General features: G+C 44.9%; 1 protein-coding gene across 1 annotated transcript in view; it reads left to right on the top strand.

The window, feature by feature from the left end:
* The first annotated feature begins 2337 nt into the window (after window positions 1-2337).
* The window catches only part of ambra1b (autophagy/beclin-1 regulator 1b), a 30131-nt gene continuing 8468 nt past the window's right edge, over window positions 2338-24000 (top strand). The window contains exons 1-18 of the mRNA XM_070830068.1: window positions 2338-2420; window positions 2590-2796; window positions 3177-3235; window positions 3834-4017; window positions 4600-4772; window positions 5678-5744; window positions 5828-7344; window positions 7486-7572; window positions 9177-9362; window positions 10499-10579; window positions 10682-10782; window positions 11484-11594; window positions 12355-12543; window positions 13105-13259; window positions 14409-14548; window positions 15995-16099; window positions 16849-17036; window positions 17766-17897. Of these exons, the coding sequence (XP_070686169.1) occupies window positions 2665-2796; window positions 3177-3235; window positions 3834-4017; window positions 4600-4772; window positions 5678-5744; window positions 5828-7344; window positions 7486-7572; window positions 9177-9362; window positions 10499-10579; window positions 10682-10782; window positions 11484-11594; window positions 12355-12543; window positions 13105-13259; window positions 14409-14548; window positions 15995-16099; window positions 16849-17036; window positions 17766-17897 (3607 nt within the window). The 5' untranslated portion in view covers window positions 2338-2420; window positions 2590-2664. The remainder of the gene's footprint in view (window positions 2421-2589; window positions 2797-3176; window positions 3236-3833; window positions 4018-4599; window positions 4773-5677; window positions 5745-5827; window positions 7345-7485; window positions 7573-9176; window positions 9363-10498; window positions 10580-10681; window positions 10783-11483; window positions 11595-12354; window positions 12544-13104; window positions 13260-14408; window positions 14549-15994; window positions 16100-16848; window positions 17037-17765; window positions 17898-24000) is intronic.

The raw sequence follows: 24000 nt of genomic DNA, 5'->3' as shown, positions 1-24000 counted from the left end.
ACGCAGGACGACCACAAGGAGACGCAGGACGACCACAAGGAGACGCAGGACGACCACAAGGAGACGCTGGACGACCACAAGGAGACGCAGGACGACCACAAGGAGACGCAGGACGACCACAAGGAGACGGTAGACGACCACAAGGAGACGCAGGACGACCACAAGGAGACGGTAGACGACCACAAGGAGACGGTAGACGACCACAAGGAGACGCTGGACGACCACAAGGAGACGCAGGACGACCACAAGGAGACGCAGGACGACCACAAGGAGACGCAGGACGACCACAAGGAGACGCAGGACGACCACAAGGAGACGCAGGACGACCACAAGGAGACGCAGGACGACCACAAAACGTTCTCACAGTGACACAAATGAATATAAAATGTCACACAACAACCATAACGAGATAAAAACACCCACAAGGACAGTTTGGTTTGTAGAAATCATGAGAAACCGTCTCACTAAGTGGCTCCTTCACAAAGCTCCAAACTAAAACCTTATGATTCAAATCATTCCAAGGAAAAGCAGCAAGTCTTCACATGTGAGAATCAGAAAAGCTGCCAATGAATTGATTACGTGACGAATGGCTCCAGCTGTTCCTGTCTAAACTGTTGGAGTTTAATTCCACAACAAAACATCATATTTTATAATCTCCTCGTGTTTTTAATGTCAAAATCTCAATCTGGAAAAGAAAAGCGGTCAGATAAATGTGGTGAAGTTAAACAGTTAGAGCTCAGTACTTCCCTCCAGCAGTAGAAAGTGAAGTACAAGTACCTCAGATTTGTACTAGACTACAGTACTTTAGTAACCAACCAACCAACAGATATTAAAAGTATTTTAATTTCAGCTCTACAAAATTACGACAGCTTCGGCTCTCCCCGTGTCCGGGTTCAGATGTGATCCATGCCGCTTTGCATGCTGGGATATCTGGCAGCTTATTAAATGAGGAAATGGTCCAAAACTCTGGAAGGAAAAACACCCCGACCCTCCCCGGGCGGACGCTGGCACCGGCCGCTGACCACTGACCGCTGTGAATTAAATAGAGTTTGGTTTGTTGGCAAACAAGGTTAAGTTCTGCATTTGACTGGAAGTGCTGCTGACAGTTATTTTAATAGTAATTAAAATGTGTGTACTATCCCTTTAGAAGGCACATAATAACACTAACTAACTAGCTGAGGCAGCAGCAGATCAGCAGCTCCTGTGTTCTGTGAGCTAACATTACTTGTTTAACCACAAACAGCTGTTATGTCGCTCTCTTCAAAGCTACCAGACTCCATTGCGAAAAACAGGAATTTTACCTCGCAGACTACAGGAGCTGCTGGTCCGCTGCTGCCTCAGTTGGTTAGTTTGTTTGTGACTTTGGTGTTTTAAAGGGTGAGTTCAGATCCAACAAAAATATTTGTGTCGCACACAATAACACGAACAAACTACCTGATGGAGGCAGCAGATGACCAGCAGCTCCTGAGTTCTGTGAGATAAAATTTGTGTTTTTGTGAATGGAGTCTGGTGTGTGTGCAGAGAGCGATATATAACGGGTGTTTGTGGTTAAACCAAAAGTCTCACAGTACAGTGAGAGACTATGAATCCATTCATCTGGAGCTGAAACGATTAGTCGATTGACAGACAATTAATCGCCAGCTGTTTTTATGATTGATTGATTGACTGTATTTCATGTTTTTCTCTGTTTTATTTGATCACAAATTGAATTAGAGCTGCTGTGCTTAATTGATTAGAATTAGTTAATTTTTTTGTATAACTCCTCTAACGCATAATCGTTTAGTCATTTAGACGTCTTTGATGGTAAACTGAATATCTCTCTGTTTAGGACTTTTGATCAGATAAAAGACTAATCAATTAATCCAGAGAAGAGTCATTAAAGAAAATGCTCATTAGGCCTTAAAATGAGTTCATCTGTCTAAATCCTCAAAGTAAACATCAGTAGACGTCACTTTGGGCTCTGGGAAACTCTGATGGAGCCATAAATGAATCGGCAGATTAATCAATAATGAAACCAATAGTCAGTTGCAGCCTGTGGGAGTTCAGTCTGGTCTCTGGTGTTGGTGACTATTCTTCTCGCTGTGTGTCGTCATCATGTGGTTTTCCTGCTTCTCTCCACTGAAGCTGGTGTTTGACACACATCAGTGATTAATTTGCTGATTATTTTCCTGATCAATCAGTTCATCATTCAACAGAAAGAGTTCCCACGGGGGGAACAAATGCATTAAAACAGCCCAAAATATTCAGTTTTCAGGAGAGAAAACAAAGAAAAAGCAGTAAATTTAACTTTTATAAACTTCAACAGTGAGTTTTTAGTCATTTATGCTCGTTTAAGAAAAAAATAATAAACCAGCGTGACGTCTAACCACGATGAAGCCTCCACCCTCCTCCTCAGATTAACTACATATCACATCGTCAGGGTAACCAGATGTCGTCTAACTCTGTTTTCTTATCTTATATTTTTGGCCTTGTTTGTTTGTTGTGTTGATGAAGCAACATGACCCGTGCTCCTGACACTGTGGCCAACTTCCTCTCATATGTATTCACCCTGAACAACTGCCCGTCTCTCTCTCTGCCCATCTCTCTCAGCCTAGACGCTGCATGGCGACGGACTGGCAGCAGTGGGAGTGAGCAGCCAATCAGCCGAGGCCTCCAGTAGCAACAATGGCGTCCCGTCACAGGAACTCTGTCCGGATCCTGTCCAGCCGGGAGCGAGGCTCCCAGACCTTCGGCTCGCAGAGGCTCCTGCAGCTGCTGGTGGAGGAGAAGGTGCGCTGGATGAAGTGGCAGAGTCAGGTACGTCCTCACATCCAAGCCTCTGTCTGTCTGTTTTCAGCACCAATCACATCCTTTTAATTCTGATGTGATCCACTTTCACAAGCAGCCCTGAATCAGTCTGAGCTGGACTTTAACCAGCCCGACTCCTCTGCGCTCTGAACTGAGAGTCCTCTCGCCACGAGAGTCTCTGGCGAGAGGACTCTTCTTTATACAGACTGATACCGACCAATCAGAGGACGCTTCTTTACACAGACTGATACCGACCAATCAGAGGACGCTTCTTTACACAGACTCACTGTTTTAATACTGTTCTTGTCCCCTTATCGGCCGCTACAGATGATTTTCTCTCTAGAATTACTACACAGTTTAAAAATCTTAATTGTTTGTGCCCCTGACAGAAAGTGGAGCTGCCGGACAGCCCTCGGTCAACGTTCCTGCTGGCCTTCAGCCCCGACAGGTGAGAGCATCTATTTCAGTTCCTACTGTTTTTTAGCCCTTTGTAGCTGGGAAAGCACAAAGCTTGTTTTAAGATAACTCTGGTATTATTAAACCCGGCCCCTATTTATTATATCGCTTCCTTCTAAGCCACCAAACTCCATTGACAAAAACATTTCACATTTGTGGTTAAACCAAAAGTTACTGGTCTTTATTTCTTTTATTGTGTTACACAAATGTTGTGCTGGATCCAAACTAAACCTTTAAAAAATGCAAAGAGACCCAATAACGCAAGTAAACAAACCGATGGAGGCAGCAGCAGAGCAGCAGCTCCTGTGTCCTGTTCTCTAAAATCCCCGTTTTAGTGAATGTAGTCTGGTGTGTGTGCTGTTTGTGGTTAAACCAAAAGGATCTTCCAGGTCTCTCTCTGTAGGGATCCTTTCCATGATGCTGTCACACACTTAGAATAACACTCTGAAAATAGGAACCAGGGTTAAGAATACCAAAGTTCTCCTCTCCATATTTATATTCAGTAGTTATCAACTTTGATGACGAAAAGAAACTAAAGGTGATATTTATGAAATGGTTGTTTTCTTTTTCTACCTTTTTTCTTCTTGTAGGACGCTTATGGCTTCCACACATGTCAACCACAACATTTACATAACGGAGGTGAAGACTGGAAAGTGCCTACATTCCTTAGTGGGCCACCGTAGAACCCCCTGGTGTGTGACCTTTCACCCTACAATCCCCGGCCTGGTGGCCTCCGGGTGCCTTGATGGCGAAGTCCGCATCTGGGACCTGCATGTGAGTATCAGGGAGGAAGTGATGTGTGTCAGGTATCCTTCTTCTTCTGGTGACGTCGTTCCTTGGAGGACCTTCTTCTTCTTCATGTCCCTAAAATGTGTCCAACCTCAGCTAGAAGGTTCCAGAAGTCACTAAAGCAGAATGAGTGAGAAAAGACTTCAGACATGTTGTTCATCAGAGGAGACTAAAGAAAGACAGAGAACATGTTGATCCAGAACAACAGTGGATCTAAAGATCTGTGAACCTCCAGAGGAGATCTGAACTGTTTCAGGTTTTACTTTCTGAGCGACAGAGATCTGATAGAACAGAAACATTTCAGAGCCTCCACTGATGTTTCTGCTTATTGTCCTCATGGAGGCTCCATGTGTGTGTATGTGTATATATTTATATACATATGGATACGTGTGTGTGTGTGAGTGTTTCTATGTAACTGTAGATTTAGTTTCTTAAGAGATGGATCCTCCCCTTGTGTGTGTGTTTATCTTATTTTAGTGCCCAGTTGGCTCATGTGTATCACTACAGTATATCTCAAGCCCTTAACTACACGTTTTCTTTTACTAAGAGTGTGTGTTCTGTCTGCAGGGCGGCAGTGAGAGTTGGTTTACAGAGAGCAACGTCGCCATTGCGTCCCTGGCCTTCCACCCGACAGCCCAGCTCCTCCTGATCGCCACCAACAACGAGCTGCACTTCTGGGACTGGAGCCGACCGGAGCCCTTCGCCGTGGTGAAGACGGGCAGCGACACGGAGAGAGTCCGGTGAGTTGGACAGAGCCGCTGTGGCGTCACTGCAGTCGCTTTAGGAGTTAGCGAGGGAGGTTTGGAGAGGAAGAGTTGGCACATATGGCAACAGTATTCCTCCATGATGCTGCATGAACAGGCCCGATTTTAACAACAATTACTTACAAAATAGATAAGAACTCCTTTTAAACAGGGTCCTATTTTTTACATAATTTGGTGTGAAAACTTCTACTAGCAGTAGATCACCTCAGCCAGCAGCGACCAAACGGGCTGCAACGTGATCCTTTGGGACAACTGCACCTGATCACAGTAGGTCCACTAAAAGAGCTTGTTTGATCCACTGACAGGCTCAGAGTGTTATTCTAAGTGTGTGACAGCATCATGGAAAGGATCCCTACAGAGAGAGACCTTGTTGTTAAAGAGTAAAACCTTTTTTGTTTAGCCAGAAACCATTAAATCAGAAGCCGTTCTATCACTCTTCATAACCACCAGACTCCATTGACAAAAACAGTCACTTTAGAGGCAGCGGTAGAACAGAAACTGTTCTCGGCGGGTAAAATGAGAGCGATTGAGGAGATCTTAGAATAACAATAGCGGGCCAGTGCAGCCCGTTTGGTGGCTGCTGGCTGAGGTGATCTACTGGACCAGTTCCAACACTTTTACTACCTACCAGTCACTCAGACACCAGGATGAGGACACAAAGGACCAGGGGTAGAAATACTGGAGTTTCTTTACTGTAGCTTTATTTTGGAATAAACTCCCAGGCCTTTATTCCTAATTTCCTGTTCCGCAGTTAATACAAACTCAGCACTTCTCTTGATAAATGTCCACAGCAACAGCAGGAAGTCTTGAGTTTTATTGAGCACATGTATGTTGTTGGGAAAACATCAACAGAGCTTTGTGTTTTCTGTGTTCCCTCTCAGGTTGGTGAGGTTTGACCCTCTCGGTCACAACCTTCTGACGGCGATAGTGAATCCGTCCAATCAGCAGGTGAGCACCGGTGCCTGTGTGTCTGTGGTTGGTGGTTGGTGGCTGGTTGGGTGGAGTCCTCAGAGCTGTGGTCTTTCTTTCAGAACGAGGAGGACTCTGAGGTTCCCATGGACAGCGTCGAGATGCCTCACTTCCGCCAGCGCTCCTTCCTGCCTTCCCAGCCCGTTCGCCGCACACCGATCCTCCACAACTTCCTCCACATCTTGTCGTCTCGCTCCCCGGGGGCTCAGACGGGGGCAGAGCAGCCGCGGCCGCTCGGTGAAAACGGAAGCGGTGTCGGAGAATCTCCCAGCATGCCTCTGGCCCAGTACCCCAGCTCCGAGCGCGGGCCTCCCTTCCCGGGCTGCACCCAGCACCTGGGCATGGTTTGTCTGTGCAGTCGCTGTTCTGTCAATCGCAACCCCTCCCTGGCCACCAATCCGGCCCCCCCCGATCCCAGGGTGTCCTCTGACGCTCCCCAGCCTTCCCCGGCTTCCACGTTCTCCTCGGCCCGCACGGAGCCCAGACAGCCGTCGGAGCGACCCTCAGCCTTTACCTCAGTCTACTACAGCGCCGGCACTTCTCTTAATCCCACCGCACCGAGCGGCGTCGAGCCGCACTCCACCTCCAGGCCAGGACCCGACTGGACACGCAACCTGCTAAGTATGAGGGAGGGTGGGGTCGGTCCAGGTATGCTGCCTCCCAGAACCTCCTCCTCCTCCATCAGCCTTCTGTCAGTGCTCCGTCAGCAGGACGGCTCCTCTCAGTCCCCGGTCTACACCTCTGCCTCTGAGGGGCGGGGTTTCCCCCAACAAGGGGAGCCCGGGGCCCGAGATGCTGCAGGTACAAGCAGCGGGCACCATCCCTTCTGGGATGGCTCCCGCAGCAACACGGCTTCCTTCCGCAACGTGCTGCAGTGCAACCTGAGCCGCTACTTCATGGAGTTCGACCGCATGCAGGACCTGGAGCCTCCTCTAGGAGGCGCCATGACGGATGGAGGTCAGGAGCAGAGCCAAGAGCTGCTGAATAATAATATGGACCCAGAGCGACCTGGGCCTTCCTCATCCTCCTCCACCTCCTCCCCGACCATCATCCACTACCAGCCTCCCCTCCCCCCTCCTCCTTCCTCCCACAGCCTGGAGAACAATGTCCCTCCCCCGTCCTCCCGAGGCCATCTGAACCGCTGCCGGGCCTGCCACAACCTGCTGACCTTCAACCATGACTCTCAGCGCTGGGAGCGCACCAACCAAGCCTCCTCCACCTCTGCCTCCCCCCTGGAGCCCTCCTCTTCCTCCTCCTCCTTCCCTTCGTCTTCTTCCCCGTGGCAGCCCGAGGAGGGCAGGAGGACGCTAGAACCCCAACCCCAGGAGAGGAGGGCTCCCCCGGAGCCCAGCGAGCCGCCGCCTCCCCCCGGAGGTGGAGGAGCAGGAACAGTGGCCTTCCCGATAGCCCCGACCCCCAGCCAGCCTGGAGAGCAGACGGTGGGCTTGGTGTACAACCAGGACACGGCGCAGTGGGAGAGGGTGTACCGGCAGGCTGCTGCCGGCAGGTCGGCAGAGCCACCGGAGGCCTTAAGCCAAGAAATGCCTGTTGACCCCCCAGATGAGGACTCCCTGAGGAGGTACGGCCTCTTCGTTACGCTCAGGAAGACGTTTATATGTGGCTTTTGGTTAATCTTATATTTAACAAGTTGATTATGAGCGTTTATCTAAATCCTGTTATTCAGCAGTTCAAACACTCGTCCTCTGTTTCCGTCACACAGGCGACTGTTGGAATCATCTCTGTTATCGTTGTCTCGCTATGACATGTCAGGATCCAGAGACCATCCCATTTACCCCGATCCAGCCAGGTACGCCTCATTTCTCCTCCTCCAGATCAGTCGCTGCCTTCTGCTGTGTGTCCTGACGTTAATCAGTAATGTTCAGTGGATGATCTTCCACGTAACGTGCTGAAAGGTGGATTTCTCTCCTGTCGTTGTTGACGTAGCGTCGCCGTGACACACTTTCAGTCCGGCCCCAGCAGCGACCGTTAGCTCACCTCCAGACCCTCGGCTGAACCGCTGGAGGTCGGCGGAGAGACTAAAATACATATAAATTACTGTTTAACTGCCACAGAAACAGCCTTTTGAAACAAATCAGTATTATATTCAACGTTCAGTACCTTCACACTGCCTTGATTTTAATACCTCTATATGTTGGATTTTAGTGCGTTTTTTGTAAATATTACTGTAGAAAATGAACTTTTTTATCGATAGCTTCCTTGTAACGTGGCGCAGTGACTCTTAGGCACTAAAATCTAACGTGAAGTTTTGTGTCTTCTGCCTCATTTTCCTTGAAAAGTTTTTAGATTTTGTCCATGTTCAGCCAAGCAGACAACTCACACGTCACACACCCTGAGGCAGTGAGGTGCAGCACAGCCTGCTGACTGCAGCCCACACAGTTTTATGTGATGTCGCATTACTCGGCTACAAGATGTTGGAGGGATTTTATTGGGTTAAAGACCATCACTGCGGCTGGAGGGACTGAGTCCTTTGGGTGTTGTTTTATTAACTGCACAGTCAGCAGTTATAGTGGCTGGAAAGGCTCCCAAATTAATACAACCTTGTCATTACTTTGTTGAACAGTCAAACTGGGCCGTAGGACTTCTCTTTGACCTCTCAGCCAAGTGTCTGTGTGGGATTAATTTCCACTGCAGCCTCTCTGTAACACACATACTCTTCTCATAACAGCGGATAAAAGAGGGACTTCCTGTGCCAGGGCGCGATGCCAGGGGTCACAGAGTTTGTAGACACGTCTCACTTCCCCATCGAAACGTTCACTGGTTCTGAGATTTGACAGGCAAAATCTCATTATACAATCATACCATTGTGTTTTAGGACTAACCCACGTTTCTGTTCCAAACTCCATTGACAAAAACAGTAATTTTACCTTGCAGAACACGGGAGTGTTGGTTGGAGTGCTGGTCTACTGCTGCCATCATCAGATAGGATGTTTGAGTTATTGTGCGACTTCGGTGTTTTTAAAGGGTCAGTTTGGATCTGAACTAACCCAAAAGTCACAGCAACCACGCCAACAACTCTCCTGCACTGTGACGTTAAAATCAGTGTTTTAGTGAATGTAGTCTGGTGTGTGTGCAGAGAGCGATATAACGGCTGTTTGTGGTTAAACCAAAAGGATCTTCCAGGTCTCTCTCTGTAGGGATCCTTTCCATGATGCTGTCACACACTTAGAATAACACTCTGAGCCTGTCAGTGGATCAAACAAGCTCTTTTAGTGGTGATCTACTGTGATCAGATGCAGTTGTCCCAAAGGATCACGTTGCAGCCATTGCAGCCTGTTGAGGTGATTTAGAACACAATATGTAAACATTCGGTCCAGGTTATGAAATATTAGAGTTCTCCCATAAGTCATTTGTTAACGCGGTGAACCTGAACTCGTCTTGTGTGCTGTCCAGGCTCTCTCCAGCTGCTTACTACGCCCAGAGAATGATCCAGTATCTGTCGAGGCGGGACAGCATCCGCCAGCGCTCGCTTCGCTACCAGCAGAACCGCCTGCGTGCTATGTCGTCTTCATCCGACAGCCCCGCCAGCAATCCGTCCAACTCCATGGACAACAGCGACGTGGACTTTGAGGAGCTGGAGTAAGTTTCATTTTGTGGGTTTTATATATGATGTGTGATCATGAGTCAATCTCAAGATACCTGAAGTCCGCTCAGATACTTAATATTTACTTAAATGATGATTAGATATATAGGGATGTTGATCGGTTAGTTAGTTAGTGTTATTGAGTGAGTTCAGATCCAACACGATATTTGTGTAACACACAATAACACGAACATACAAAGCAGTCGAGGCAGCAGCAGACCGGCAACTTCTCTGTTCTGTGAGGTAAAATTACTGTTTTTGTGAATGGAGTCTGGTGTGGTTGCAGTAGATCACCTCACCTGATCCTTTGGGACAACTGCACCTGATCACAGTAGGTCCACTAAAAGCCACTGTCAGGCTCAGATTGTTATTCTAAGATCTCCTCAATCGCTCTCTTCAAACACAAACAGTCCAAAAACATTAATTTTACCCGCCGAGCACGGGAGTTTCTGGTCTACCAGTGCCTCTAAAATTACTGTTTTTGTCAATGGAGTCTGGTGGTTATGAAGAGTGATAGAACGGCTTCTGATTTAATGGTTTCTGACTAAACAAAAAAGGTTTTACTCTTTAACAACAAGGTCTGTCTCTGTAGGGATCCTTTCCATGATGCTGTCACACACTTAGAATAACACTCTGAGCCTGTCAGTGGATCAAACAAGCTCTTTTAGTGGACCTACTGTGATCAGGTGCAGTTGTCCCAAAGGATCACGTTGCAGCCATTGCAGCCCGTTTGGTGGCTGCTGGCTGAGGTGATCTACTGGACCAGTTCCAACACTTTTAGCACCTACCAGTCACTCAGACACCAGGATGTGAACACAGAGGACCCTGGTTTCTTTTGTCTAATTCATACTGCTGAAGCATTAGCAGAGGAGGAATGATTACAGTGACCAATAATTCTTTCAAAATACATTCAGCATGTGGATATTTTATTCAGGTGGACTTCTTAAAAGCTGGATCTTCCTTTGGTCTCTGCTTTAATAACCACTGGCACAAAATCTGATTAGTTTTTTTGTTTTTCTAGTCAGAAAAAAGAGTTTTATTGTTTTATTTTATTGTTTTATTCTCTCTGTACTGTGAACCAAAGCTGTGCTGTAGTTTTTACTCCTGGTGTTACCATTGTGTTATTTCCCAGTGATAATGGAGACAGAGCGAGGCACAGGACACCACGTAACGCCAGGATGTCTGCACCCTCGCTGGGTCGCTTTGTCCCACGGTGAGATGAGCTCCACTTCTTTTTCTGAACACAGAATTCAAAATCTTTTTCGTTTTCAGTCCAGGTTTTTGTCTTATGTACTCATTTTGCTGTGCTCTCCAGGCGTTTCCTCCTCCCGGAGTACCTGCCCTACGCTGGGATCTTCCATGAAAGAGGGCAGCCTGGCCTGGCCACACACTCCTCTGTCAACAGAGTGTTAGCTGGTAAACACACACACTTTGCACCGCCACCAAAGCTGCCATGTTAGGTTCGGAAATGACCACCAGCTACAAGCCAAATGCTGATAAAGTTCAGCACGTGTTGTTCTGTCCTGCTGCTTTACTGGGGAGGATTCAGTTTTAAAGTGGGACTGAAACGACTCCTGTAGAAGTTTTAAAAGCCCCTTTTATGTCCTGGTAATCTGTGTGGTTTGTGTTTCCACCGCACCTCAAAGTTCAGGGACATTTATTCAAACCAGGCTGATGAGGTGTGGTGCTCCTTCAGCTTCTTATAGTCTTTCATAAGTTTCTTCAACTTTTCATGAAGCTGTTTCGACGTGTGTCCAGTTTGTCTCTAGAGTACCGGGGAATCTGAAAAGTCCTTCCCCCCTACTGGGTGCTTTCTTCAGGGAAAGTTTGTTTTTTTTCTCTCTGGGTAATTTCGGTGGAAATGCGCTGAGGTTTTTCAAAATCCCGAGTAAATGAGAACAGTTCCTGTGGTGGAAAAGGGGCTTTTGACTGTGAATGTAAACATGTAGATGGTTTCTAATGTCAAATAGACTAGAGTAGTCATGTTACTATGCTAACTCACTGACTTTTAACAAGTCATTTACTAAAATATGTGATAAAGTCTTTGACTCTTTGGGTCATGTACCCTTTAAAGTGTTTGAACTTTATATTGTTGTGTTTCCTGTCGGGTTCCTCAGGCGCGTCGATCGGAGACGGTCAGTCCGCAGTCGCCAGCAACATCGCCAACACCACCTACCGCCTGCAGTGGTGGGACTTCACCAAATTCGACCTTCCTGAGATCAGCAACGGTACAACAGCCCTTCTCTCTTGGTCCTGTTTTAATTATTTAGAGGACTATTGGAGATTTAGATGTTCAGACTGATGAGCGTGTTACATCCTCCTTTTGTTTTCATCTGTGTGAAAACAACAAATCACAGTTGTGCTGGATACTGACCTCACTAAACAGATCAGGTGTCTGCCAACATGAGACTGATCCACATGAAATATTCATTTTAACCAGCTCTCCTGAAGGCTTCACAGCCTTTATAGAACATTTTATTCTGAGAAAGATGTTTCTTCATGGCTGCTGACAGTATTTTCTGATTTATGGAATCATTTTAAAAAATATTTCTTCTGTTAAAAACAAAATGAGACGAGATTTTTAAACCCCAGTGTTCAGATTTCTATTCTGATAATGTGTGCTAATTATAATAATATAATATAATCAGATGACACCTCATTTCCTACAGTTAAACATGAAACCGAAAACTTGATATACAATAAATAATCAACATAATCTGGATAATCAACTGGGGAAGTTTGGTGGTGATGATGTTAGTTAAACTGGTTACTGGTTAAACCTCAAAAGCGTTGGTGGTGGGATGACCTGGAGGTCCCCGTCTCTCCTGTCCTGCCACCTCTGACCTTTAAAGACCCCAGAGCGAACAGAGAAGCCCTCCTCTGTGCTGTGGGGTCACAGGAAGACAGCAGGGTCTCAGATTATTTGGATCTTTACTGGTCTGAGTGCAGTTTTACCGGCGTGTTGATGATGTGTGTTTCCCCGTGCAGCCTCAGTCAACGTCCTGGTGCCAAACTGTAAGATCTACAACGACGCAAGCTGCGACATCTCTGCAGACGGCCAGCTGCTGGCGGTCTTCATTCCCAGCAGCCAGCGGGGTTTTCCAGACGAGGGCATCTTGGCCATTTACTCTCTGGCTCCCCACAACCTGGGAGAGATGCTCTACACCAAGAGATTCGGTACGGCGTCCCTTTACAGTCCGGCCTCCATCAACACACACTTATTATGTGTTTATTGAGTGTTTTACACGTGACTGTCGGGGATGTAGAGACAAGTTTGGCATTAAAAGTGAACTCTGATGTATTTTAAACCTTAAAAAGCCTCAAATAAGAGTTGTTAAAGAATAAAATCCTTCTGGTTTAAACAGCTGTTCAAAACCACCAGACTCCATTGACAAAAACAGTAATTTTACGTGCAGCACTTAGACTGATCAAGGTAGAAAGGAAGTATTCACATCCTACACTTTTAAGTGTCTGTGATCCTCCTCTCGTTACTGGTAGGGAAACGATAATAACAACAACACAAACGAACTGATGGAGGCAGCATTTACACCATGAACTCCTGTGTCCTGTGAGCTAAAATCCCTGTTTTAGTGAATGTAGTCTGGTGTGTGTGCTGTTAAACCAAAAGGATCTTCCAGGTCTCTCTCTGCAGGGATCCTTTCCATGACGTTTCCATAACCTCTAAAGACGTTTTCTCAGATTACAGTGATCAAAGGTTCGTTACTGTTCCACCGACAGGTCCCAACGCCATCTCCGTCAGCTTGTCTCCGATGGGCTGCTACGTGATGGTCGGCTTGGCCTCTCGCAGGATCCTGCTGCATCCCACCACCGACCACATGGTGGCACAAGTCTTCCGCCTGCAGCAGCCTCACGGAGGAGAAACTTCCATCAGGGTGAGACGGAGCTCTGACTTTTTACCAGTTCACACCACGGCAGCAGGTAGTAACAGTCTGTCACATGCAGGACAGACCGACACTGATGCTTTATCACTGATTTAAAACACAAAACTCAACTTTTACTCCCTAAAGAGTTCATTCCTTCATTTCTGGTGGTTTATTCTGTGTTGTATTGATTTGTATTGACTTTGAAAAAGTACAGTGATGTGTTAGTTAACGGTCATTAATCAGCTGCTGTGCAAGTTGTTTTTCTTTAGTTTGAACTTTATTGTACAATTTTGGACCTCGACTGCACTCTGAACTGTTTTTAACATTATTCTTCCAACTTTATTTTACTTTATTAGCAGTAAGTGCCTGTTAGTTCGTCCTCAGAAGGGAAGTTTGTTGTTCAGGAAAACACTAAAACGATACAGGCGGAGAAATGATTGACTCCAGAAACCTGATTCTCCTCAGTTGTGTTTGAAGGAGGCAGAAGTCTGAGTGGAAACGTTCTGTTGTATTTTGGGTGAACTGGCCCTTTAAATGTGACCCGCTCTCGTGACATTGAAGTTCACCCTTAAAACGTCGTTTCTATGCAAAATGAAATTGATATTTAAAAGCAAATACTACTTAGGGACACTGCAGGAGGGTTTTTTAACATCTGTTTCATGTGGAAAAAGTCAACATCTGTCGTTTAAAACTCAGCTACCTCTTCTCCTTCTCCTCCTTCTTCTTGTTCTCCTTCTTCTCCTTTTCCCTCTCCTCCTTCTTTTTCTTCTTCTTCTCCTCCCTCTTGTTCTCCTTTTCCCTCTCCTTCTCCTTCTTTTCCTTCTTCTTTAGTTCTTCTCCTTCTCCTCCTCCTTCTCCTACTTCTCCTCCTCCTCCTCCTCATATTAGAGCTCAAACAACAGGTCAATTAATTGATTAGTCAGAGGACATTTTCTGGTTCCAGCCTCTGAAATGGGTTTTTTCTCATGTTTCTATTGTTATAAACTTACTGTTCTTCAGTTTTTCAGTGCCTTTCGGTCAAAAAAAGATAACTGATGATGAAAATGATTAGTATATATAATAACTGTGTGTGTGTCTCTGTCTGTGTGTGTGTGTGTGTGTCTGTGTGTGTGTCTCTGTCTGTGTGTGTGTGTGTTGAACCTGCCTGGTGTGTTTCAGATGGTGTTCAACGTGGTTTACCCCATGGCTCCAGACCAGAGGCGCCACGTCAGCATCAACTCTGCTCGCTGGCTGCCGGATCCGGGGATGGGTCTGGCTTATGGAACCAACAAGGGGGACCTGGTCATCTGCCGGCCTGTGTGAGTCCGAACTGGAAAACAGAGCCCGTAAACTGGTTACATCACAAACCCTGATTTTATTGCTGCTTTGCCGCAGACGCAGACTCTGAGCCTCCACACCGGAGGGAGATTAGGAATATTCTCCTTCTGTTCTGGTCCTGAATTCATCAGGAACCTCAGAGGAGGTTCAGAGTTAATCTGGGACTAAAACCTCTCCTGCCTCAGAGGAGGACTTAGACCAGATGTAAAGTCCAGATTCAGTGTGCAAAGACAAATTAGCTGTGTAGTTACAAAGACTGTATTTTCAAAACTTAAGGGCAAAAGTAGGAAGTAGTTTAAAAGTCACTCTGAGCTGTGAGTGGTTTCTGTCTGACGCGGCCGATAAAGATGGATCCTGGTCTCTGTTTCCTCTGTGTAGACGAGTTATAATCAGAATCAGAACTCCTTTAATAATCCCCAGGGGGACATTACTTTTTGTTACACACAGCTCCAAAAGAATCAGAATAAACTTCAAACACAAAAGTAAAAAATATAGATATATAAAATGATGTATTAAAAATTATTATTACAAATTATTACACAGAGGTAAAGTACTGCACCAGGTGAGTCCAGAGTCATTTAATAATAATAATAATAATAATAATAATAACATGTACACTCAGAGTGAGGAGCTGTATTATATAATAATAATAATAATAATAATAATAACACCATGTACACTCAGAGTGAGGAGCTGTATTATATAATAATAATATTAATAATAATAATGATAATAACAACATGTACACTCAGAGTGAGGAGCTGTATTATATATAATAATAATAATAATAATAATAATAATAATAATAATAATAATAATAATAACAACATGTACACTCAGAGTGAGGAGCTGTATTATATAATAATAATAATAATAATAACAACATGTACACTCAGAGTGAGGAGCTGTATTATATAATAATAATAATAATAATAATAACATGTACACTCAGAGTGAGGAGCTGTATTATATAATAATAATAATAATATTAATAATAATAATAATAATAACAACATGTACACTGAGGAGCTGTATGGAATGATTTCCTGTGGGCTCTGTAGGACCTAATTGATCTGGTCTCCGTGCAGCCTTCCCTGAATCCTCTTTGACAGTAACGCAGAGAAAAAGTGGATCTTTTGGCTGAGAATGAATACAGATGTTAAAGTCAGCCGCCCTCTCCTGAGCGGCAGAGCCCCCCCCCCCCCCCCCCCCCCCGCCGTGAGAGGGCAGCTGATGAGATTATCCTAATGGTCACTCTGAACAGGAAGACCTGTAATTGAAAAGGGTCAATTAGTGAGTTTAATGAGGTCGTGATCAGAGCGATTCCACGAAGAAAGTCCTCCTCTGCCTTCAAGACTTCCTGGATGGAAGTGAATTAACCAGCTGTGTGTGTGTGTGTGTGTGTGTGTGTGTGTGTGTGTGTTCAGGTTCTACCGAAGCGATGGTGAGAGTCCTGCAGAGTCCAGCAGCGAACCTTTGTTCTCCGTCAACAACAGTGGGACCAGCCGGACCCGAGGTTCTGACAGACCAGGGTGAGAACGTCCGGTCCAGTAATCCAACGATCCGGGTTCAGACCGCAGGAGAGATCAGATTAACAGAGATTAACAGAGAGATTAACAGATTCCTCCCAGATGATCCTGAAATAACAAAAATAATAAAGATCTGAACATGATGCCACATCAGTCCAGGTGTAGCTCTGGTTTAGTCCAGGTGTAGCTCTGGTTTAGTCCAGGTTTAGTACTGGTGTAGTCCAGGGGTAGTCCAGGTTTAATCCAGGTGCAGTCTTGTTTTATGCCAGGTGTAGTCCTGGTTTAGTCCAGGTGTAGTCCAGGTGTAGTCCTGGTTTAGTCCAGGTGTAGTCCAGATGTAGTCCAGGTGCAGTCCAGGTGTAGTCCAGGTTTAGTACTGGTGTAGTCCAGGGGTAGTCCAGGGGTAGTCCAGGGGTAGTCCAGGGGTAGTCCAGGTTTAGTCCAGGTGCAGTCCAGGTTTAGTCCAGGTGTAGTCCAGGTGTAGTCTTGTTTTATGCCAGGTGTAGTCCAGGTGTAGTCTTGTTTTATGCCAGGTGTAGTCCAGGTGTAGTCCAGGTGTAGTCCAGGTGTAGTCCTGGTTTAGTCCTGGTTTAGTCCTGGTTTAGTCCAGGGGTAGTCCAGGTGTAGTCTTGTTTTATACCAGGTGTAGTCCTGGTTTAGTCCTCATCTAAAGTCTGTCATTAACTAGAACACTAGTTTTAGTCTGTTTGGTCTTCTCTGACTCTCAGACTGTGTCTCTGATGTCACTTTAGGCTGAACCGCTCTGGCTGGAGGCTGGACAGAGACATGGGTCTGATGAACGCGATTGGCCTTCAGCCCCGACATCCCGCCCCCTCAGTGACATCACAGGGAACCCAGACGCCAATCATCCAGCTGCAGAACGCCGAGACACAAACGGAGAGGGACCTATCAGAGCCCAGCGTCTCCCAGCCACCGCTCAGTACTGACTCACTAAAATATATACTTTGATGTAGTGACATTCGTTTTCCAGCTGGAGTTTAGTTTAGTGTCTGAGTGACTGGTAGGTAGTAAAAGTGTTGGAACTGGTCCAGTAGATCACCTCAGCCAGCAGACACCAAACGTGATCCTTTGGGACAACTGCACCTGATCACAGTAGGTCCACTAAAAGAGCTTGTTTGATCCACTGACAGGCTCAGAGTGTTATTCTAAGTGTGTGACAGCATCATGGAAAGGATCCCTACAGAGAGAGACCTGGAAGATCCTTTTGGTTTAACCACAAACAGCACACACACCAGACTACATTCACTAAAACAGGGGTTTTAGAGAACAGGACACAGGAGCTGCTGCTCTGCTGCTGCCTCCATCAGTCAGTTTGTTTGTGTTATTGTGAGACTTTGGTGTTTTTTAAATGGTTAGTTTGGATCCAACACAATAATTATTTAACACACAATAACAGAAATAAAGATCAGTAACTCCCATTTTCTGGGAGGTAAAATCCCTGTTTTAGTGAATGTAGTCTGGTGTGTGTGCAGAGAGCGATATAACGGCTGTTTGTGGTTGAACGGAGTGATCTACTGGACCAATTCCAACACTTTTTTTTTCCTATTAGTCATTTAGACAGAAATTAGTCATTTACAGGTGTAAACACTGTAAAAGTTGAGTTATTCTTTAAAGAATAGCTAAAGTTTGTCTTTGCGTCTCTCCTCAGCTGTCCCGTCCGAGACTCCATCCACGAGTCGAGCAGCTCCAGGGCAGCCGGAGGCGTCTCAGACCAGCAGAGCTCAGGACGGCGGCCAGGGTGAAGCTCCGTCAGAGGCGAACACCTCCACAGCTAGCACCGGTACTGCTCCTCACCACCACACTGAGGGTTTAACACCACTTTATTAACTCAGTGTGCTGTTCTGATGGGACCGACTCTAAACTGAGCAGATTAGCAGCTATGATATGAGCCGCCGTCGTCTCTGGATCTTTTCTTTGCGGATCCGTGTTCACAAATCACTCAGAAATCATCGGGGGAGAAAAGACGCTTCTTCTAACTGCAGAACCTGAGAATCATCACATTTTAAAGTTTTCTTCAGTATTAAAACAATCCTGTGATCATAGTCTGTACATCCATGGCAACACTACTCGATAATTCAGATAGTTTGACAAAATATAAACTAAACGTACAGGACTGAAGTTATAGGCGGACATTATACTTCCTGTTTACACTCCCCAGTGCATTATGGGAACTGTAGTTACAAAACATAGAGCATGATTATCCATCAAATAGAAGTAAGACAGATGATGCTAATTATTATTATAATTATGATAATATAATATTAATATTATTATTTATGATAATAATTAATATAATAATAACATAATAATAATATAATAATAATAATTATAATATCTATATTATTATTATTATTATTGGTGTGTATGCTGAAAGCATACACAACATATGTTGTTGTACTTTATTAGGGGGCCGCTTGCAAGCAAGGCCCACTATTGTGCCAGCTATGCAAAGCATAGGGCACAATAGTGGGCCTTGCGAAGCAAGGCCCACTATTATTATTCTCCATACTTATTGGTGTGAATGCTCAAGCATTCACACTATATGTTCTTCTACTTTATTATTGGTGTGAATGCTGAAAGCATTCACAACATATGTTCTTCGACTTTATTATTCTTATTCTTATTCTTCCGCCGCGTTTTTCGCCGCGCTTCTTCTTCCACAGCATTCAAAATTTCAAAACCATTCAAACTTCAAAACATTCAACCTATTCGGGAATCGAGGGGTATGACTTTTCACGTCCATGACATTCAAAACTTCCGAAATATTCAACGTTTTCCCCGGAAATTTCCCCATAGGAATGAATGGGAAAAATTTCAAAAATTCCCATTTCTTCAACCAACTTCAACCAACTTCAAGCCTTCACAGCTTCCTCATACATTCAGCCACAAACTCCATTCAAACTTCAAAAAATTCAACATCTTCTCCTCATTCAGCACATCATTCAACCCACTTCATCCCATTCACCCTTTCACCACATTCACCTTTCAAAAAAAAAAAGTTTTCCACCCCTTTTTCAGATTTAACATTAGTGTGTGTGTGGTGGAATGTTCAGGCCTAGAGTGGGGGCCAGCATAGCTAGAGTGGAGAGGAGCAGAAAAATCGTCTGAAAACATCGTGTTTAGCTCGCTCTCACGCCCACAGGGTGTCACTCAGACTCACGATTCATACATCAAAACGTAGGCCTGCTCAGCCCGGTCGCAACGATGTGACTTCGGGCACACAGAAACGCACGCAACCCGCGCTACGAGCCTCCAAGCGACGGGAAGTGAGACCAACTGCCGCAAAAACTGCCATGTTAACTGATGCACAAAGCTGAGGAGGGAGGCAGTTGGTCCGTCACCACGGCAACCGGACAGCTGGAGGAAATCAGCTGTTTTGTGACCTTTGACCCAAAGAGAGACACAGATTTTCAAAGTGAAATGCCTCAGATGGCAAATTGGTGCAGTTTGGGGAAAATCAACTGATCAGTGTGAACTGTCACTCACTCACTCACACACACACACACACACACACACACACACACACACACACACACACACACACACACTCACACACACACACACACACACACACACACACACACAGAAATCAGCTGATCGGTCAACTGTCACTCACTCACACACAGAGACATGCATACAGACAAACAAACAACTACAAGTGTTGACTCAGCAAGATGCTCAATTGGAGGACATCAGCTGATTTGTGACCTTTGACCCACAGAGACACACACACACACACACACACACACACACACACACAATGACAGCCAGCCAGATTTTCAAAATAAAATGCCTCAGATGGTAAATTGGTGCAGTTTGGAGGAAATCGGCTGATCAGTGAACTGTCACACACACACACACACACACACACAGAAATCAGCTGATCAGTCAACTGTCACTCACTCACACACAGAGACATGCATACAGACAAACACACAACTACACGTGTTGACTCACAGCAAAATGCTCAATTGGAGGACATCAGCTGATTTGTGACCTTTGACCCACAGAGACATCGATGAAAACTGCCATGTTAGCTGATGCACAAAGCTGAGGAGGGAGGCAGACGCAACCACTTTTGTAACCTGCTCCAGAGCTCTCATCTCACAAGTTAGAGACCTCAAACTACACGTGTGTGTTCAGCAGACCCTCCTCTGTCCACTGGTCCACACGCCAAAGCTCTGACACTTACGGTGCCCATGCAAAACCTGCACTTTCAGAGGCATGTCACAGCTGAAATCTCAATGAAAACAGCTGTGTGTGGACCAGCTGGCACGTCATCACGGCAACCGGACAGCTGGAGGAAATCAGCACACACACACACACACACACACACACACAGACAGAAATCAGCTGATCAGTCAACTGTCACTCACACACACACACACACACACACACACACACACACACACACACACACACACACACAGACAGAAATCAGCTGATCAGTCAACTGTCACTCACACACACACACACACACACACACAGACAGAAATCAGCTGATCAGTCAACTGTCACACACAGAGACATGCATACAGATAAACACACAACTACACGTGTTGACTCACAGCAAGATGCTCAATTGGAGGACATCAGCTGATTTGTGACCTTTGACCCACAGAGACACACACACACACACACACACACACACACACACACACACACACACACACACACACAATGACAGCCAGCCAGATTTTCAACATAAAATGCCTCAGATGGTACATTAGTGCACTTTAGAGGAAATCAGCTGATTTTTCACCACTCAAACTATTCCTACATGGATTCTGTACATCTTTCAACTTTGCACCTATTCAGATTAGTAGTTTCTTCATTCATTCAGGTATTCAATGTTTTTATAATTCAAAAGGCAGCTATTCATTGTGGTGTAAGCCATTCAGCTTCACCCTTTCACCTATGGAGATTAGTAGTTTATTCATTCATTCAGGTATTCAATGATTTTTCAATTCAACATGCAGTTATTCAGTGTGGCGTAAGCCAATTAATAGTTTATTCATTAATTCAGGTATTCAATGCTTTTTCAATTCAAAAGGCAGCTTTTCAGCGTGGCGTTAGCCATTCAGCAGAAAGCATTCACACCGCAATTTCTTCAGAAATTGCATTCTCTAGTTATTATTTTTCTTCCGTCATGTTTTTTTGCCGCGCTTCTTCATCCACAGCTTTCAAAATAGAAAATTCATTCAAAGTTCAAAACGTGCGCTTCAATCGGGAATCGATTGCTATGACTTTTCTCATCCGAAACTTCAAAAATGTGCCATTAATATCCATTTTTCTGACAAAAATTCCTCATAGAAATGAATGGGAAAAAATTTCAAAACTCCGATTTTCTCACCCAACTTCAAGCCCTCACAGTTCCTACATACATTCAGCCAGAAACTTCATTCAAACTCTAAAACGTTCAGCCTCTCGACCTCTTTCAGACCATACTTCAACCTCCTTCATTCCATTCACCGTTTCATCACACTCGTCTTTCAAAAAAAAAAACTTTCTCACTCCATTTTCAGATTTAACATTAGTGTGTATGTGGCGGAATGTTCAGAGCTAGAGTGCGTGATGTCATCGCTAGAGTGGAGAGGAGCAGAAAAATCGTCTGAAGATTTCGGGAACAACTCGCTCTCATGCCCACAGCGTGTCACTCAGACTCATAATTCATACAGAAAAACGTAGGACTGCTCGGGCCGGTCGCAACGATGCGACTTCGGACACACAGAGACGCACGCAGCAGCCCCCACGAGCCTCCAAGCGACGGAAACTCACAGGAACTGCTGCATTAAGTGCCATGTTAACTGGCAGCTCAAATCTGAGGAGGGAGGGAGACGCAACCACTTTTGTAACCTGCTCTAGCTCTCTCATTTCACAAGTTAGAGACCTGAGGAAAGAACTGAGTGTTCAGGAGACCCTCTGAAGTCCATAGGTCCACATGTTATGGCTCTGACACTTACTGGGTTTGAGTAAAACCGGCATTTTCAGAGGCATGTCACAGCTGAAATCTCCATGAAAAGAGCTGTGTCTCCCCAGAGTAGCTCCGCAGGCACTATCGCCATGACGACCCCACAGCTGCAGCTGGTTAGTGACCTACAGAGCCACTGAGCGTGCTCAGTTGGTGGGAATCAGGTGATAGCTTTACTGTCACTCTCTCACACAGAGACACAGACAAACAGAGACACAGACATGCTCAGTTGGTGGAAATCAGGTGATAGCTTAACTGTCACTCTCTCACACACAGACAAACAGAGACACATATACACACACACACACACAGACAAACAGAGACACATACACACACACACACACACACAGACAAACAACTACAGGTGTTGACTGACAACAAAGTCACAGGAAGTCTGCCCGAGTCTGATTTCAAAATAAAAGCCCTGTGCTTCTCAAAATAAAGTTCACCAGATACAGAAAAACAACTACACGTGTTGACTCGCAACAAAGTCACAGGAACTCTGCCGAGTCTGAATTTCAAAATAAAAGCCCTTTTTAAAAAAATTTAATTTAATCAGATACACATAAACAACTACACGTGTTGACTCACAACAAAGTCACAGGAACTCTGCCGAGTCTGAATTTCAAAATAAAAGCCCTTTGTTTTTCGAAATTAAATTTCATCAGATTTTTCATCTGTACATCTTTCAACTTCCTTTTTCATGTTAAACCTATTCAGAATAGCAGAATATTCAATGCTTTTCAGTTCAAAAGTCAGCTATTCACTTTTCACCCTTTCACATATTCAGATTAGTACTTTATTCTTTCATTCAGGTATTCAATGATTTTCAGTTCAAAAGGGAGCTATTCATTCTAGCGTAAGCCATTCATTTTCACCCTTTCATATATTCAGAGTAGTACTTTATTCATTCATTCAGGTATTCAATGTTTTTCAGTTCAAATGGAGCTATTCAGTCTAGCGAAAGCCATTCAACTTTACCCTTTCATATATTCAGATTAGTACTTTATTCATTCATTCAGGTATTCAATGATTTTCAGTTCAAATGGAGCTATTCAGTCTAGCGTAAGCCATTCAACTTTACCCTTTCATATATTCAGATTAGTACTTTATTCATTCATTCAGGTATTCAATGATTTTCAGTTCAAATGGAGCTATTCAGTCTGGCGTAAGCCATTCAACTTTACCCTTTCATATATTCAGATTAGTAATTTATTCATTCATTCAGGTATTCAATGACTTTCAGTTCAAAAGGAAGCTATTCAGTCTGGCGTAAGCCATTCAGCAGCCAGCAGAGAGCATTCACACCGCAATTTCTTCAGAAATTGCACTTTCTAGTTAGGGGGCCGCTTGCAAGCAAGGCCCACTATTGTGCCAGCTATGCAAAGCATAGGGCACAATAGTGGGCCTTGCGAAGCAAGGCCCACTATTATTATTCTCCATACTTATTTGACTACTTATTCTTCTTCCGTAGAATTTCATTTCGCTACTCCTCCCAGAGCTTTCGCACCACACACACAAAAAACGCACCAAAACGTGCGGCTCGGTGGCGGTTGAGTTGCTATGACTTTTCCAAGCAATCGAAAAGCACGTTTTGGCGCAACGCGGCAAAACGTGCGCCAAATTTGCCATAGAAAATGAATGGGAAAAATTTTCAAGAGCCGCATTTCTTCATCAAACTTCAAGCCCTCACAGCTCCCTCGTACGTTCAGCCAGAAACTCCATTTAACCTGTAAAACGTTCATCATCTCGACCTCATTCAGTACATCATTCAACCCCGGTCGTGCCATTCACCGTTTCTCCACGGTCGTATCTCAAAAAAAAAAAGTTTTTCACTCCGTTTTCAGATTTAACATTAGTGTGTGTGTGGTGGAATGTTCGGGGCTAGAGTGGGTGATGTCATCGCTAGAGT

Source organism: Pempheris klunzingeri, chromosome 5, assembly GCF_042242105.1.
Source record: "Pempheris klunzingeri isolate RE-2024b chromosome 5, fPemKlu1.hap1, whole genome shotgun sequence".
NCBI lineage: Eukaryota > Metazoa > Chordata > Actinopteri > Acropomatiformes > Pempheridae > Pempheris > Pempheris klunzingeri.
The sequence above is the reverse complement of the archived record's forward strand: the minus strand, read 5'-3'. Positions and strand labels throughout refer to the sequence as shown.